The following is a 17,024-nucleotide window of genomic DNA, read 5'->3' as shown; positions in this document are numbered from 1 at the left end:
AATCAGTGACTCTCAGTGTCAGAGGTGAGTGTTACAGCTGTTTGTCCACCGTCCAAAATAGGTATAGATTTATAAGTAACAAAACAGAATTTAGAGACTAAAACTAAGAGTTCACGTAATAAAAGTTAAACAAAAACTAAACATTTACACACAATCAAAACAAAAGTGAAAGAAGCAAACCCACTCTGGAAACTGACAGAAACTAAACTGAATTCAAAAGAAAAGGCCAACACTAAATAAAAACAATGAAAGTATCAAACTATAATAACTGTAGATGATGGAGGATCACCTTCACTGACATCTGTCTGTCTGTCTCATGTTCTCCTCTCAGTTCCTGAGGTTCAGATGGTGGAAACAGTTAAAGGGGTTCAGTCTGTCCTGCTGCCATTTACAACTGATATCAAGCTTCAGGACGTCACAGCGGAGTGGAAACATGAAGACAAAAAAGTCCACGTTTATCAGAGAGACCAAAACCAGTCTTACATACAAAGTCGCACAGAAGTGAAGAACGAGCAAATAAAAAATGGAGACCTCAGTCTGACCCTGAAAGACCTCCACCTCACTGACAGTGGAGTCTACACCTGCACCGTCTACAACAAGGATGGACACATGCTGCTACAGAAATCAGTGACTCTCAGTGTCAGAGGTGAGAGTAACAGCTTTTTGTTTTATTAATTCATGAGTGGTCATTTCCTGCGTAGCAGCAGTATGCCCTTGCTTTGAAGTAATTTCCCAGGAGCCACTGTGCGAGACATTAAGGTAAAAAGGTACTCAAATTCTTACGAAGCTGCATGGTATCACAAAAGTGATTGTACAATCAAATACATCTGCATAGAGAGTCAGAATTACTCACAAAAGACTTTGAACACTTACTCTTCTGGCTAAAGAGACATGTGGAACATATTTTTGTGAACACGACAACTCAATTGGCCTTATTTAAGGTCTGGGCAAAAATCACCTCCATGGGAGAGTTCTAAGAATAAAACCACTGCTGACCAAGAAAACCACAAAGGCTCTGGTAGTAATTTATCCAGCACCACCTTACAGCCTTGTTAATGGACTGCCATAAACTCAGTGTTCAAATTCTCAGCTGTGAAGACCTGGAAGAAACTATTTATTAGTTCAAGTCATCAATAACCAAACTGTGATTTACAGAGTGTTTCAGTCTTAGTTCTGCTTGAACTCACTGCTGCACCTGACACCGTGGATCAAGACAGTTTAATTCAAAGGCTCTGTGATGTACCTTAGTTAACTGGAAGTTTTGATCATATCTGAAGTTTTGAAATTTTTTATGTTTAAATTAACAGTTTTAGATCTGCACTCATCAAATCTCATCAAATTTCACTCAGTGAAATTACTGAGTCTGTCATGACGTCTCATTGCTTCTGTCTGTACAGCTCATGTTCTGCTTTGTTCTCCTCACAGACTACCAGTCAGCAGTGGTGGAGGTGACACAAGGTCAGAAGTCTGTCCTGATGCCATTTAAAATGACAGGTGAGCTTCCTCAGGTGATCAAAGTGGAGTGGAAACTCACTCACCCTGAAGAAAAGATGGTTCACTGTAATGACAGCAGTCACAAACAGGATCAGGTTTATGTAGGCCGCAGTGAGATGTGCCAGGATGCCCTGAAAAACAAAGACCTCAGTCTGACCCTGAAAGACCTCCACCTCACTGACAGTGGAGTCTACACCTGCACCGTCTACAACAAGGATGGACACATGCTGCTACAGAAATCAGTGACTCTCAGTGTCAGAGGTGAGTGTTACAGCTGTTTATCCACCGTCCAAAATAGGTATAGATTTATAAGTAACAAAAAAGAATTTAGAGACTAAAACTAAGAGTTCACATAATAAAAGTTAAACAAAAACTAAACATTTACACACAATCAAAACAAAAGTGAAAGAAACAAACCCACTGTGGAAACTGACAGAAACTAAACTGAATTCAAAAGAAAAGGCCAACACTAAATAAAAACAATGAAAGTATCAAACTATAATAACTGTAGATGATGGAGGATCACCTTCACTGACATCTGTCTGTCTGTCTCATGTTCTCCTCTCAGTTCCTGAGGTTCAGATGGTGGAAACAGTTAAAGGGGTTCAGTCTGTCCTGCTGCCATTTACAACTGATATCAAGCTTCAGGACGTCACAGCGGAGTGGAAACATGAAGACAAGAAAGTCCACGTTTATCAGAGAGACCAAAACCAGTCTTACATACAAAGTCGCACAGAAGTGAAGAACGAGCAAATAAAAAATGGAGACCTCAGTCTGACCCTGAAAGACCTCCACCTCACTGACAGTGGAGTCTACACCTGCAGCGTCTACAACAAGGATGGACACATGCTGCTACAGAAATCAGTGACTCTCAGTGTCAGAGGTGAGAGTAACATCTGTTTGTCCACATTACAAATCCTCAATGAAAAAGATCCAATCAAACAGCCTGTGATGCATCATGGGAATGTGACATATGTAGAATCAGTGCAGGTTTGCTGTATGTGAGTTGAGCCGTACAGTGCAGGAGAGAGAGGGTGGCACCTGCCTCTGTTTTACAGTCCATGATTGTATAGAAGCTGTTCCAGAGTCAGCTCATGTTCACATATTTATGAAGTCTCACACTGGAAAGTCTGCTCTTGATCTCAGTAAATGAACGGGGTTTCCTCATTCCCTGTACACAGACTGGCAGATGTTGATATAAGAAGATGACGTGGTGCTCTGTAGGAAAACAGAACAAGTCCATCATCAAAGCAGACTGTTTTCTCAGTTTGATATGTAGGACTCTATCATAGTCTAATGTTTGTTTATACAAATATTTCATAATAAATGTTAAAGTTAGGGCACAAATAACCAGCGTGCACTAAGTGAAGAGATTATTTAAACATGCTTGAGGCAGATAGATGATGATAAAAATCTTATCAATTATCCTATGCCAAGTCTCATCTGTAATTTGTTGGCTCAGATCTCTTCCCCATCATTACCTAAGTGATTGCAATGTGGCCAGCTTGTGATTACTTAACAGCTCATAATCATCACTTATAACCTGCTTAGTGTCTGGTTTAAGATCAAAGATTTTGTCCAAAAGAGACGGAGATGGGCAGGATGGAAAGCAATCAATGTTAGAAACAGCAAAAATACAGAGCTGAAGATACCTAAAAAAATGTGACTGAGGAATCTTGAACTTAGTCACCAATTGTCCAAATGAATAGAAGATATTGTCCATGAAAAGAGCATTCATTGAAGTTACACCGAGCTTTGTCCATATGTTAAATGCCTCGTCCATTAAGGATGACGGAAACATACAATGTCTATGCAGTGATGCAATAAGGAAGAGTTCACTCTGTTTAAAGTGCCTTCTGAGCTGGTACCATAACTTCAGTCAACGACTAACAAGAGGATTTGTGGTAAAGCTTTAGATGTCCTGCTAGAGGTAATCTGGCACACAACAAGGACAACAGGGAGCATCGATTCACTGACAACTTTTCCAGTGTTACCCATGAAAATAAATTATCATGATCTTTTACCCAGTACAATAATGCCCTTATGTTTGATGCCCAGTAATACAACAAAAAATTTGGGAGTGCTAATCCTCCTGGATGCTGCGGTCTTTGTAATATACTCTGTTTTAGCCTAGGTGGCTTTTTGTTGCAAATAAAGGAAGAAATTTGACTATTCAAATTGTTAAAAAAAGACTTTGTTAAAAAAAATGGAAGACATTGGAAAAAAATATTCAAATTTAGGAAATATACTCATCTTGATGATATTTATTCTATCACCCAGCGAAAGAAGATCTCCCATTTTACAAAATCCTCTTTTAGCTTAGACAATAAAGGAAGATAGTTAGTTTTATACAAGTATTTGTGGTTTTGTGTCAGCCAAATACCCAAGTATTTAAACTTGTTATGTATGGGTTTGAAAGGTGCTAAAATAGACGAAAATTCCCCAGTTGTCATACCTATAGGCATTGCCTTGCTCTTCCCAAAATTCACTTTATATCCAGAAATTGTCCCAAATTCCTTAAGTATAACCAAAATTTTGGGGAGGCTATTCGAAGGGTTAGAAATAAATAAAAGCATGTCGTCAGCATACAGAAAGACTTTATGTTCAATACCCCCTCGATGTATTCCCTCAACATCAGCACATTGTCTCAGAGCAATAGCTCGTGGGTCAGATTACAAATTTTTTTAAAGGTCCAAAGTTGTTGAGTATTGGTTGGGTAGTAGTAGGGCAGTTGTTGGGTAGTGGTTAATCCTCTTTCACTTCCCGCTGAAATTTCCTACTGTGAACTCCAAAGTCCTTTCTTCTCATGTTCCTCTCCACTCTTTTGTGGGAAGCCACAGGAAGAACCCTGAACCTTCCTAAAAAACTCTCTTTTCCATGTATTTAGTCTGTAACCATAAAATGATTGATGGGGTTTTTTTTGTTCTGTTTTTTGCTTGTCCCATTCGGCACTGTAGTAATCAGAATTATTGTCTGAAGGCCAAGAAAAATGCCCAAAGGATTTATTTTTTTCAAGTTGATCATTACAGCTTTGCCATGCTGATCTTCATCATCATTCTTCTTCTTCTTCTTCTTCTTCTTCTTATTATTATTATTATTATTATTATTATTATTATTATTATTATTATTATTATTGTATTTTTTACTTTTAAGTTATAACAAATGGAACAGACATGACAAGGGGATTTGAAAAACAGAGGTGAGCGGCAGTGTGAAAAGACACAAAAAATCCGCTGGATCACCTGCTGAAAGAAAAAAAGGAAAAAAGAAAATGAGTAAAATGAGAACAATGCAGTAGGGAGACCACAGCAACAACCTAGATAAGTATAAGTAACAGTAAAAAACTAAATATTGAATGTTATTGTGCAGCACACAAGACCAACAACGCAGGGCATGCTTTGAGGCAGCAGCCAAGAAAGATTGATTTGTGTTTGTGAACACCCGTGTTTGTGCACACTTGTGTGCCTGAGCACGCCTGTATTCAAAAGGTTTCTCTGTAACTATCTGCTAGAGGGTGTGGGGAGTCATAGCCCTGCCCCCGAGGACATGAAACAGGCATGGAGGAGATCTAGGCCCCAGATATCTAGAGGCCCCCCAGAGCAGGAGAGCCCAAGGAGGACCACCTGTGTGGCAGCCACGCCACCATCCTGGAAAGAGCTGAGGAGAGCCCCAAACAAGGCAGCCATGGCGCAGCAGCTACAGGGGGTTGCGGTGTAGTGCCCGCCGGCAAAGCCGGGCGGCCAGCTGCGCCAGAGCATACCAAGCCCCGGGCCCAGAGACCCGAGGGCCCCTCACCTTCCAGAAGGGGCCCGACTGAGCCACGGGCACCAGGCCCCGCCAAGCACCCGCTGGGAGTGAGCCAGTACTTTCTTGAATGTACCCCAGACACCCAGAACCACCAAATGCACCGATTCAATATCAGTTTTAATTTCAATTCAATTTCAATTTAATTTTATTTATACAGCGGCAAATAAAAACAACAATTTCCTCAAGGCGCTTTATATGGCAAGGTAAACCTTAAAATAATAAATACTGAGAAAAACATGGCCGTAGGTTTAAAGTGAGTATGTCCTTCCCACTGTTGCCAAAGGACTTGCTCACAGTTGGTCCTATAACTGTTGGTGTTATCTCTGTTTTACAGAGAATATTGTGGTTTCAACCTTACAATAGAAAGTGTCATGACTGGCTGTATAAATAAAACTGAACTGAATCTGTCGGTCTGTCTGTCTCTTTGTCTGTACACATGATGCTTTCTTCTCCACTCAGACTTCCAGGTGGAGATGATGACTGTGACACAGGGGGAGAGGTCTGTCCTGATACCTTTTAAAGTCACAGATGATCTTCCTCAGGATGTCAAAGTGGAGTGGAAACTCACTTATCCTGAAGAAACAATGATCCACTTGTATGAGAGCAGCAAAAAACAGCATCTCTCACAAGACCCAGTTTATACAGGCCACACAGAGATGGATGAAGACCCACTGAAAACTAAAGACCTCAGTCTGACCCTGAAAGACCTCCACCTCACTGACAGTGGAGTCTACACCTGCACCGTCTACAACAAGGATGGACACATGCTGCTACAGAAATCAGTGACTCTCAGTGTCAAAGGTGAGAGTAACAGCTGTTTGTCCACAATGACTGAAAACAGGAGTAAAGTGCTGCTGGTTACACAGCGGCTAATTGGAAAATCAGACTGAGTGAAAGTGTCTTTCTTTCTCTTTTGACACATGATACTCTACATTTCATAAGAAACAACAGATACAGATGTCTGAAAGTCAGATATGTCTGACACAGGTCAGTAAACAGCTCACAGAGGTTTGTAAATTATTCACAGTAGTCAGTGAACGCATTACTGATGGGTCCATAACTGACATCTTTCTATTTCTGGAAAAGAAACTTATTCCGACGCAAAATTGTTCTGTGATCATTTTGCTTGACCCTAGCGCAGCCTTCGATACCATTGACCACAAAATCCTACTCAACAGGCTGAAGGTTTTGGCTGGTATATCTGGATCCGCCTTCGACTGGTTTTACTCCTACTTATCAGACAGGACCTTTTCTATTAGGACTGACAGGTTTACCTCTAACATTGCCCCCCTAACCTGCGGAGTACCACAGGGTTCAGTTTTGGGTCCATTATTATTTTCTTTTTACATGCTTCCTTTAGTTGGCATTATTCAATCTTTTAGTGACATTTCTTATCATTTCTATGCCAATGATAGTCAGCTGCATATGTCCTTTAAGCCTCATCAGCTGGATAGGCTGTCAACCCTAGTCCAGTGCTTAACTCGTGTTTCTGATTGGCTTTCTAGCAACTACCTTGTGTTAAACACGAACAAAACCGAGACCATGATCATAGCTCCTCCTGAACTACATTTTAAAATCAGTCAGGCTCTTGCCCCTTTCTGTTCTTCTGCCAAGTCAAATATTCGAAATCTGGGAGTAATATTTGATTCCTCTCTGGGCCTGGACTCACCTGTAAAATCTCTGTCTCGTTCCTGTTTCTTTCATCTGAGAAACATTTCTAAACTGCAAAAAATGGTCTCCTCAGCTGAACTGGAAAAAATTTGTCCATGCATTTGTGTCATCGCGTTTAGATTATTGTAATGCCCTGTTTACCAGCTTGGACGAATTATCTCTTTCTCATCTCCAAGCTATACAAAATGCAGCAGCCAGACTACTAACTCGTTCTAGCAAGCGTGCTCATATTACCCCTATTTTATATTCTTTACATTGGCTCCCAATTGATTTCAGAATTTGTTTTAAAATTCTTGTTTTAACATACAGAGCACTAAATGGCCAGGCCCCAGATTATTTATCCAAACTTCTCACAAAATACACTGCTGCTCGTCGTCTCCGCTCACAGACTCAGAGTTTGTTGGTTGTTCCCTGAACACGACTGAAGACAAAAGGGGACAGAGCCATTCAGTCTGTGGCACCAAGGCTGTGGAACAGTCTACCACCACAACTACGTTTGGTTGGCTCTGTGGAATCTTTAAAAAGTAGTTAAATACATTTCTGTTTAAACATTCCTTCTGTTAATGAACGCTTTTTAAATTCTTTATTTTTATTTACTTTTAACCTTTTATATTGTGTATGTTGTCTATTTTGTTACTTAACTTTCTGTTTATTTTAATCTTTGTGTACAGCACTTTGTGACAGCCTGTCTATGAAAAGCGCTTAATAAATAACCTTTAATTAATACTTACTTACTTGCTTACTTACTTATTTAGATCCAACAGACATAAAATATTAGTCCAAATAATAATAACAGTAATCAGTCATCAGGCACATACAACCAATGTCAAGTACTTTGTTTCCATGCTGCCATAAAATGTCATATTCTATTCTGCTTCTCACCAGAGACGCCAGACACAGGTGTCCAAAAGATAGACACGTCTGACGCACGTAAGCAGCTTCCTCACAGAGGTTGGTAAACACATCACAGAGTGATTCATGTGACATTAAACTGACACTTTGCAGTCATCAGGCAGCACCTCATAAGTTTTGGTAAATGATTCACAGTGGTCAGTTTCTCCGTCACAGTCTGATCTGTGGCTGACGTTTTATTTCTGTAAAAGTTCTTGGCACATTACAAGAGAATTGCACAGATTGTACTGTGTACCATCAAAGACAGAAGGAACAGACTGGGTCCTCCATCTTTGTAGTTCCCTATTAAAGAGCTGCTTGTTACACAGCTGACTGGATGATTAGCTATTTTAGGGGGATATCTGTGTGTGCAGGTGACTATTACTGTGCATAATTATTAGGCAACTTAACAAAAAACAAATATATACCCATTTCAATGATTTATTTTTACCAGTGAAACCAATATAACATCTCCACATTCACAAATATACATTTCTGACATTCAAAAACAAAACAAAAACAAATCAGCGACCAATATAGCCACCTTTCTTTGCAAGGACACTCAAAAGCCTGCCATCCATGGATTCTGTCAGTGTTTTGATCTGTTCACCATCAACATTGCGTGCAGCAGCAACCACAGCCTCCCAGACACTGTTCAGAGAGGTGTACTGTTTTCCCTCCTTGTAAATCTCACATTTGATGATGGACCACAGGTTCTCAATGGGGTTCAGATCAGGTGAACAAGGAGGCCATGTCACTGGTTTTTCTTCTTTTATACCCTTTCTTGCCAGCCACGCTGTGGAGTACTTGGACGCGTGTGATGGAGCATTGTCCTGCATGAAAATCATGTTTTTCTTGAAGGATGCAGACTTCTTCCTGTACCACTGCTTGAAGAAGGTGTCTTCCAGAAACTGGCAGTAGGACTGGGAGTTGAGCTTGACTCCATCCTCAACCCGAAAAGGCCCCACAAGCTCATCTTTGATGATACCAGCCCAAACCAGTACTCCACCTCCACCTTGCTGGGGTCTGAGTCGGACTGGAGCTCTCTGCCCTTTACCAATCCAGCCACGGGCCCATCCATCTGGCCCATCAAGACTCACTCTCATTTCATCAGTCCATAATACCTTAGAAAAATCAGTCTTGAGATATTTCTTGGCCCAGTCTTGACGTTTCAGCTTGTGTGTCTTGTTCAGTGGTGGTCGTCTTTCAGCCTTTCTTACCTTGGCCATGTCTCTGAGTATTGCACACCTTGTGCTTTTGGGCACTCCAGTGATGTTGCAGCTCTGAAATATGGCCAAACTGGTGGCAAGTGGCATCTTGGCAGCTGCACGCTTGACTTTTCTCAGTTCATGGGCAGTTATTTTGCGCCTTGGTTTTTCCACACGCTTCTTGTGACCCTGTTGACTATTTTGAATGAAACGCTTGATTGTTCGATGATCACGCTTCAGAAGCTTTGCAATTTTAAGACTGCTGCATCCCTCTGCAAGATATCTCACTATTTTTGACTTTTCTGAGCCTGTCAAGTCCTTCTTTTGACCCATTTTGCCAAAGGAAAGGAAGTTGCCTAATAATTATGCACACCTGATATAGGGTGTTGATGTCATTAGACCACACCCCTTCTCATTACAGAGATGCACATCACCTAATATGCTTAATTGGTAGTAGGCTTTCGAGCCTATACAGCTTGGAGTAAGACAACATGCATGAAGAGGATGATGTGGACAAAATACTCATTTGCCTAATAATTCTGCACTCCCTGTAGTAACACTGTGAGGAACCTTGGAGTCATTTTTGACCAGGACATGTCCTTCAACGCACATATTAAACGAATATGTAAGACTGCTTTCTTCCATTTGAACAACATCTCTAAAATTAGAAATATCCTGTCTCAGAGTGATGCTGAAAAACTAGTTCATGCATTTATTACTTCCAGGCTGGACGACTGTAATTCATTATTATCAGGATGTCCTAAAAACTCACTGAAAAGTCTTCAGCTGATCCAAAATGCTGCAGCAAGAGTCCTGACAGGGACTAGAAAGAGAGAGCATATTTCTCCTGTTTTGGCTTCCCTTCATTGGCTTCCTGTTAAATCCAGAATTGAATTCAAAATCCTGCTCCTCACATACAAGGTCTTAAATAATCAGGCCCCATCTTATCTTAATGACCTTGTAGTACCATATCACCCTATTAGAGCACTTCACTCTTGCACTGCAGGCCTACTTGTTGTTCTTTTATCTTAAAATATAAAGTGTTTTGATGTGACTGTTGTTGTGATTTGTCATTATATAAATAAAATGTAAAATTAAAATTAGTTAAAACAATCTTTTGGCACTTATAAGTAAAAAGACATTCATCACATCATTACCTTTACCAGAAAGAAAAAAAAAAGTACTTTTGCATTAAAACAGAAACAGAGAAACAAATACACAAAATTCTACCCTGCCAGCATAATTAAACTTATAGTTGATTATATTCTCATTATAATTATGCATGATTATCTGCTAGCAACATCACATGTAGATGTTACATCCTTTGATTCCATGGACTAGATGAAGATGAGCTTGGAGATCTTAATCTCATTGACTCTGCCAGCTTTGTTTTTTATTGTGATTTTATTTGCTGAACTTCTGACTCCTCATGTGATGATGCCCTCCACACTCCTTGTTTTGTTTCATCTTTGTGGATTAATTGGAAAACCCAAAGTGCAGTATTTTACACTCAGCTAACTAAACTGGACAGTGGACCGTTTGATTCATGTACAAACATAGTGACAGACAGCTGCTTTGTCCCTGCACTCTCTGCTTTTCTCTGCAAACAAATTTCGCACGTGTGGGACTAATAAAGGTTATCTTATCTTATCTTATCTTATCTTATCTTATCTTATCTTATCTTAATATTGTCCTCATGTCCAGGGATGCTGCAGTCCTTTGGCTCTGTATGATGATCAGGTGTAGACCACCTGAGGGCTGAGTGGGATCACATGACATGGATGAAAGCTTCACTCACTTCTGTGTGAAACTGGAACATGTGATGTTACATGTGTGTCATTATGAAACTAGCCTGGATCCATCTGATGCTCTCTCTGACTCTCCTCTGTCTGCTCCTTCAGGACATCTGGAAAATGTTCCTGGATGGTTCGGCCTGAAAATTCGCCAGTTTATGGGTTCAAGTGGAGGAAGTGAAGTATGAAGAACAGACCCTCTGTCAGTTTGTCGTGGTTCATACAGTGTAAAGTATGTGATGTAACTTAAACATGAAAATGCAGCTTTGCTTTGCTCTTCCTCTGCTAACAATTGATTAACCTCAGCCAGATGTTTTCCAGCTGTTTCTCTAACATTAGAAGCTCATAATAATGATGATCCAGAGCGTGTTGTTCCTCAGTGCTGCTGTGCTGTTTCCTTGTGTTATGATGGTAGTTGGCTGTTTATATATCTGTGTGCTGAAGCCTGTGGTCTGAGTGTGTTACCCATATCAGTGTGACATTAACTGTAATCTGAATGTATTGTAATGGTTCATTAGAACAAACTTGCTGCATGTATTTATTTATTCATTGAGTATCAAAGTGTTGAACTGTGAGGTAAAAGGAAAACTTTAACCTTCAGTCCTTCTCTGTGTAAAGCTGGTGTCATATGTTGTCTTTATATAAAGTTTTAACATCAGATATACTCGACTGTACATGTTATTCTATGTGTTCTGTAACCATGGGGATAGATGACATGTTTATATAAATGACTTTGTGATGGTTGCTGTTGTGATATGTTGTTGTTTGACCCTCTGCAAACACAAAGACCACCTGTTTGTGTAGATCACTGTCTTCACATCAAACAATAAACTTGTAAATTCTGTATTTTAATCTCTTCTGCTGGAGTTCTTTATGGACATAACTGGAAGCTGATACCAAGAAAGTACTTTGGAACATTCAGCATCGTGTAAGGAGCTTGCAAAGAAAATTGCCTGGACTTCTTTAAGTTTCTTGAAGACGTTTCACCTCTCATCTGAGAAACTTCTTCAGTTCTAAAACAAGTGGTAGAGAGAACCTTCACAGACAACATTCAGCATCATTAATGTTGAGGCAGCCAGGAAGTGTGAATAATAAACTGTACATCGTCGGATTAATGAAAACCATATTACATTCAGAAATGTTCACCTTCTGAAACTCTGTTCATTTACACTCTCAGTACTTGGTTTGGGCTCCAGTACCATGAGTTACTGCATCAGTGCAGCGTGGCATGGAGGAGATCAGCTCCTGCTGAGGAGTCACTGAGGCTCAGGCTGGTCTGACTGTGACCTTCAGCTCATCCAGAGTTTCTCATCTTCATCTTAATAATAACAGATTCTCCGAGGTGTTCAGGTCAGGAGAGCTGGCTGACCAGTCAATCGCAGTAATAAGCTTTTGGTTTAGTGTTTCTGTGAGCAGCTCCTGAGTCTTGCTGGGAAAGGAAATCAGCATCTCCATGAAGTTTGTGAAGAGATTGAAGCATGAAGAGCTCTGAGGTCTCCTGGTAGATATTGTGTGAACTCTGCAACTGTTTAAAGCACAAACCTGCTGGTTTTCTATCTGCTGAGAGGCGTCCCAATGTCTCTGAGACTGTAGAGTCACACTAACAGTCTCTGCAGTGTCAGAGTGAGACAGGGAAAACTGTTAATTACATGAAACACATCATGTATGAGGTGTGTTTATGGATGGAAACGGTGACTAATGGTTTTGTTAACATGGATCAAGTTAAATCACAGTCTGAAGTTCCCACCTTGCAGGTCTTCTCACTTTCATTGATTCAATCAAGCTTGGTTCCAAATCTTTACCAAAAATTGAATTTAGATCCTCTGTGTATGTTCCAGGAGTGTGAAAGTCAACGCAATAATTGTACAAAAGAAGCCATAGGAGGACGGCTAAACATGTAAAATAAAGATTACAATGTTATGTCCTTCTGTTGTACTGGAAACAGCAAATGTCACTATTTAAGATTACAATATCCAACACACAGCCAGGAGTCTCACAACAGTAAGTAATATCAGTGTGGTATTTTACTCTGCCCTATGAGAAGTATATGTCTGGTACCTTGGTTTGTTCACTGGGCACTGAGGATGCTACAAACAGAGAAGGGTTTCACTCTGCTTAGACAGGATGGAAGGATGATGGATGGATGGTCAGTACTCTGCGGATCTTGTGTGCTGTATGCCACACTGTACAGCACTGTCCTTTATTTCATGTCTGAACTGAACTGTTAAAATTACATTTAGCACAAAATGGAAGAAACCTTGTGTTTGGTTATTTCCTTTTTGTATCTGTATTTCTTGGCAAAAGGTCCTACACTGTAAGAAAGTCTGTTCATTTCCTTTTAAATGGTGCCACAAAAAATGGAGGAAAATAATGCTCAGTGATTAGTCCAGATTCTGTCCATGACAGTTGGATTGTACGGTCAAAGTGTGGTGAAGACGCTGTGAATGCTACCACCGGTTGTCTCAGAAGAGAACATCGATCCAAGGTCAGGTCATCACAACAGAGCAAGGGACTCAGCACAGTGTACATACACTCGTCATGGCTGTGAATTTCATGGTAAGTTTGGGTTTTGTTCCAAGGTGGAACCTTAAAATGAGAAGTGGCTGCACAGGTTTGAATTTATTTTGTCTAATCCACACAAAGTCACAAGTGTGCATGCAGACTCAAACATATACATATACCCCTCCATACATTTGGTTAAATGACCTTTAGAGAATTGCACTTCAACCAGATGCTTTTGGTATCCATCAACAAGATTGTGGCATAATTCTGGCTGCATCACTGGCCACTTCTCTTGGTGTAATTAGTAAAATTTAAAATTATATTTAAATTACAGTGACATTCATGCCCGTGATGAATGTAAACCTCTGACGAGCTTGGAAGTAAAAGTGACTGAACATTTTTAAGTTTCTTGAAGACATTTCACCTCTCGTCCGAGACGTTTAATCCCATCAATACATCCATGAATCTTCTTTGTGGTCCTCTTCTTTCCCTCCTTCCTGGCAGCTCCAGCTTCAACATCCTTTGTCTAATATATCTACTGTCCTTCCTCTCCACTTGCCTCTCTAGCCTAATGTCTCACGTTAAGCATAATTTCACTACTGAACTGATATATGACAATTATGAATAGCATTTGCACAATATATAGCAATTACACTTAGCACAAAAAGTAAGAAAACTTGTGTTTGGTTGGTTGGTTTCCTTCATGTGTAGAGTTGCATGTTGTCCCCATGTCTGTGTGGGACTCCCGCTTCCTCCCACAGTCCAAAGACATGCAGTCAGTGGGGTGAGGTTAACGGGTGATTTTTATGTTGCTTGAATGGCTGTCTGTCTCCATGTGTTAGCCCTGTGAAAGAGACTGATGACCTGTCCTACCCTGCCTCTCATCCAGTGCTAGCTCCACCCCCCTCAACCCTGAATTGGATAAGTGGAAGAAAATGAATGGATGGATTAATGAGAATGAGAGACATTCAATTTCTGGAGGAAGCCAGAGTACATGGAGAGAATATATATATATATATATATATATATATATATATATATATATATTAGGGGTGCAACGATACACAAAATTCACGGTTCGGTTCGGTTCGATACTTTGGTGTCACGGTTCGATATTTTTTCGATACAAAAAATGTTCATGCCTTTTTAATTTCTCATTTATTAAAATTATAAATATATATTTTAACTCAAAAGTACAGTTTTTAAATGTAATGTTGCTGAAACAACAAAATAATAATAAAAAAACAAAAAAATCTATCTGATCAAGAAATCACTCATCTCTGGAAAAGAGAGTTTATTACAGAGAAATGGCTCTTTCCAAAATAAAAGCTATACTATACCCTTCTTCTGGGGTATATTCTCAGCAGCATATTAAACATATCAGGTCCATAAGGACCATTAGAAGTCATAAACCAGAAGAGCAGAGACATTTTTGAAGAAAATGAATGTTAACAAAGCAGGTAGCAGCTGACGGCAAGCTGCACACACAGGCGCCGTCTTGGATTGAGAAAACTTTAAGCTGATTCTTCCTCAACTTAAATAAACCCTTGATATTAGAGTTTAGTGTTTTAAGGCATCTATTAAAAACAGTCAGTGATGGAGCTGCTTCCTCTCAGTCATTTCAACCTCCTCTCTCCTTCCTTTGAGCATGATTATCATGACACCGTGATCAACAGTATCAAAAGCAGAGGTGGGATCCAACATAACCAGAATGGTGTCCTCTCCAGAGTCTGCTGCCATCAAAGTGTCACTAGACACTCACCACACTCCAGAGAGGGAATCCAGTGAAGATCTTTACAAAGGGAACAGACAGAGCACGGGAAGAGCAAAACTAAAAACCATCTTGGTTCAACAAACAATCCAGCCATATGTGACAGCTTTAAAAGTGGCTGCTGATGAGATCATTAGTGAGATTGATTCATATACAAACATAGTGACAGACAGCTGCTTTGTCCCTGCAGTCTCTGCTTTTCTCTGGAATATTGTCCTCATGTCCAGGGATGCTGCAGTCTCTGCACGATGATCAGGTGTAGACCACCTGAGGGCTGAGTGGGATTACACATAACATGAATCCCCCCATATATATATATATATATATATGTATATATATATATATATATATATATATATGTGTGTGTATATATATATATATATACGCCATCTATAAAAAAATGCTATGAAGATCTGATGAATGTGAGCAGCAACATCTTGTACAAAGACTCCTCATTAGTCACCTGATTGTTTCCCCCAAATGAAATAATGAACGAAGTTCTGCTGCTGTGAAGCATATTTAGACATATTTCAGAGGAATTGTGCTCAGCTACATTTAAAATACCTTCTAACTGTCTGCTTCCATAACAGGATGATTTCCACACTCTCTGAGCCTCTAAAGCATTTATAGATTAAACTGAAAGGTCAGCTAGACCTCAGGACTGAAGGCCTCTGTGATTTTCATCAGTAAACTAAACAGACACAACACCATAAAATTGCTTTTTTTAATCTTTTTTATTTTAGTTTCATGTTCTGACGGCATGTTTTCCATTTACATTTTGCCAGTTTTTCAGTTTATTCTTCTGAATCCACTTTATCAGTGTTGTCCTCTTAAATGAGCTCGTTCTTATATGGTACTTTTCTACTTTAGTAGTGTGCAAGTTGATTTTATGTTCCCAGTATGCTGATAGTGTTAGAGTGGTCCTGTGATATGTAAAAGTGTGACCAAACCTGAAAAGTCTTGTGGACCCAGAGCCAAAAAGAAAGCCAGACAGATCCTTTGAAACAGATGGCAGTCAGTGGCAATAGTGGTGTGTTTTTTTGTACTTTATATTTTAAGACAGTAAAGATTATATTAAAAATAATAATAAAACATGATGCAGGGAGCCCTGAAGCCAAAACAGACGTATGAAGACATTAATGGTCTAAGTAATAATGGTGACCTAAGCAAAAAAAAGACTAAAAAAGAGAAATAAATAACAATTACACAGCAGATACGCTGGCAAATGATTAAGGCCTATACACACAAGTGTGTCATGAAAAAACAACATGAAAGTCAGAATTTTCTGAATTTGTAGTGTGACGTATATAAACATGAACATGTTACGATTTAGTGAAACAGTTGATCTACACAAAAAAGGCACTTTGGACAGAAACGAAGTCGTTATAAAGCGATGATGATCAGGTCCTGTTTTTTCTCAATAAGAAAAGAGATTGTGTGTGTGTACGTGTGTGCACTCCTGTTAGTGTTTTCCTCCTCACTGTTCTCTTGAAGACAGATGACTAACAGCGCTGCTCCTGGTCCCACCCATGCCCCCTCGGTGAAAGTGAAACTGAAAGTAAAGAGGTGTTTGCCGCAGTCTCCGGGAGTGTCTGCTGAGTCACTTCTGTTCTGTCGCTGCTTCATGTGTCTGCAGTCTGGCTGAGCATCAGATTTAACGGGACTTTGCTGCAGGATGAAGATGCTGCTGCTGCTCCTCTTACTCGGTAAGAAAGCTGCTCTGCTCCTGTACAGGTTAAAAGATGTTTCTGTGAGAGCTGTGTGCTGGGTTCAGCCATCTGTACTTTGGGTGACGATCCCAAAGATGATGTTACTGATGCTGATGTTACTGCTCACCTTACTTGTTAAAGCTGCTCTTATTTCTCACACAGTCGAAGATTTCTGTGC

The 17,024-nt window shown here is 40.0% G+C and overlaps 1 protein-coding gene across 1 annotated transcript in view; it reads left to right on the top strand.

Annotated features, from left to right (window-relative positions):
• The first annotated feature begins 1,583 nt into the window (after positions 1-1,583).
• LOC134624133 (junctional adhesion molecule-like) overlaps positions 1,584-17,024 on the top strand; it is a 201,842-nt gene continuing 186,401 nt past the window's right edge. Inside the window, exons 1-3 of the mRNA XM_063469109.1 lie at positions 1,584-1,755; positions 5,761-6,102; positions 7,858-7,902. Coding sequence (XP_063325179.1) covers positions 1,611-1,755; positions 5,761-6,102; positions 7,858-7,902 — 532 coding nt within the window. The 5' untranslated portion in view covers positions 1,584-1,610. The remainder of the gene's footprint in view (positions 1,756-5,760; positions 6,103-7,857; positions 7,903-17,024) is intronic.

Source organism: Pelmatolapia mariae, linkage group LG3_W, assembly GCF_036321145.2.
Source record: "Pelmatolapia mariae isolate MD_Pm_ZW linkage group LG3_W, Pm_UMD_F_2, whole genome shotgun sequence".
Classification (NCBI taxonomy): domain Eukaryota; kingdom Metazoa; phylum Chordata; class Actinopteri; order Cichliformes; family Cichlidae; genus Pelmatolapia; species Pelmatolapia mariae.
The sequence above is the reverse complement of the archived record's forward strand: the minus strand, read 5'-3'. Positions and strand labels throughout refer to the sequence as shown.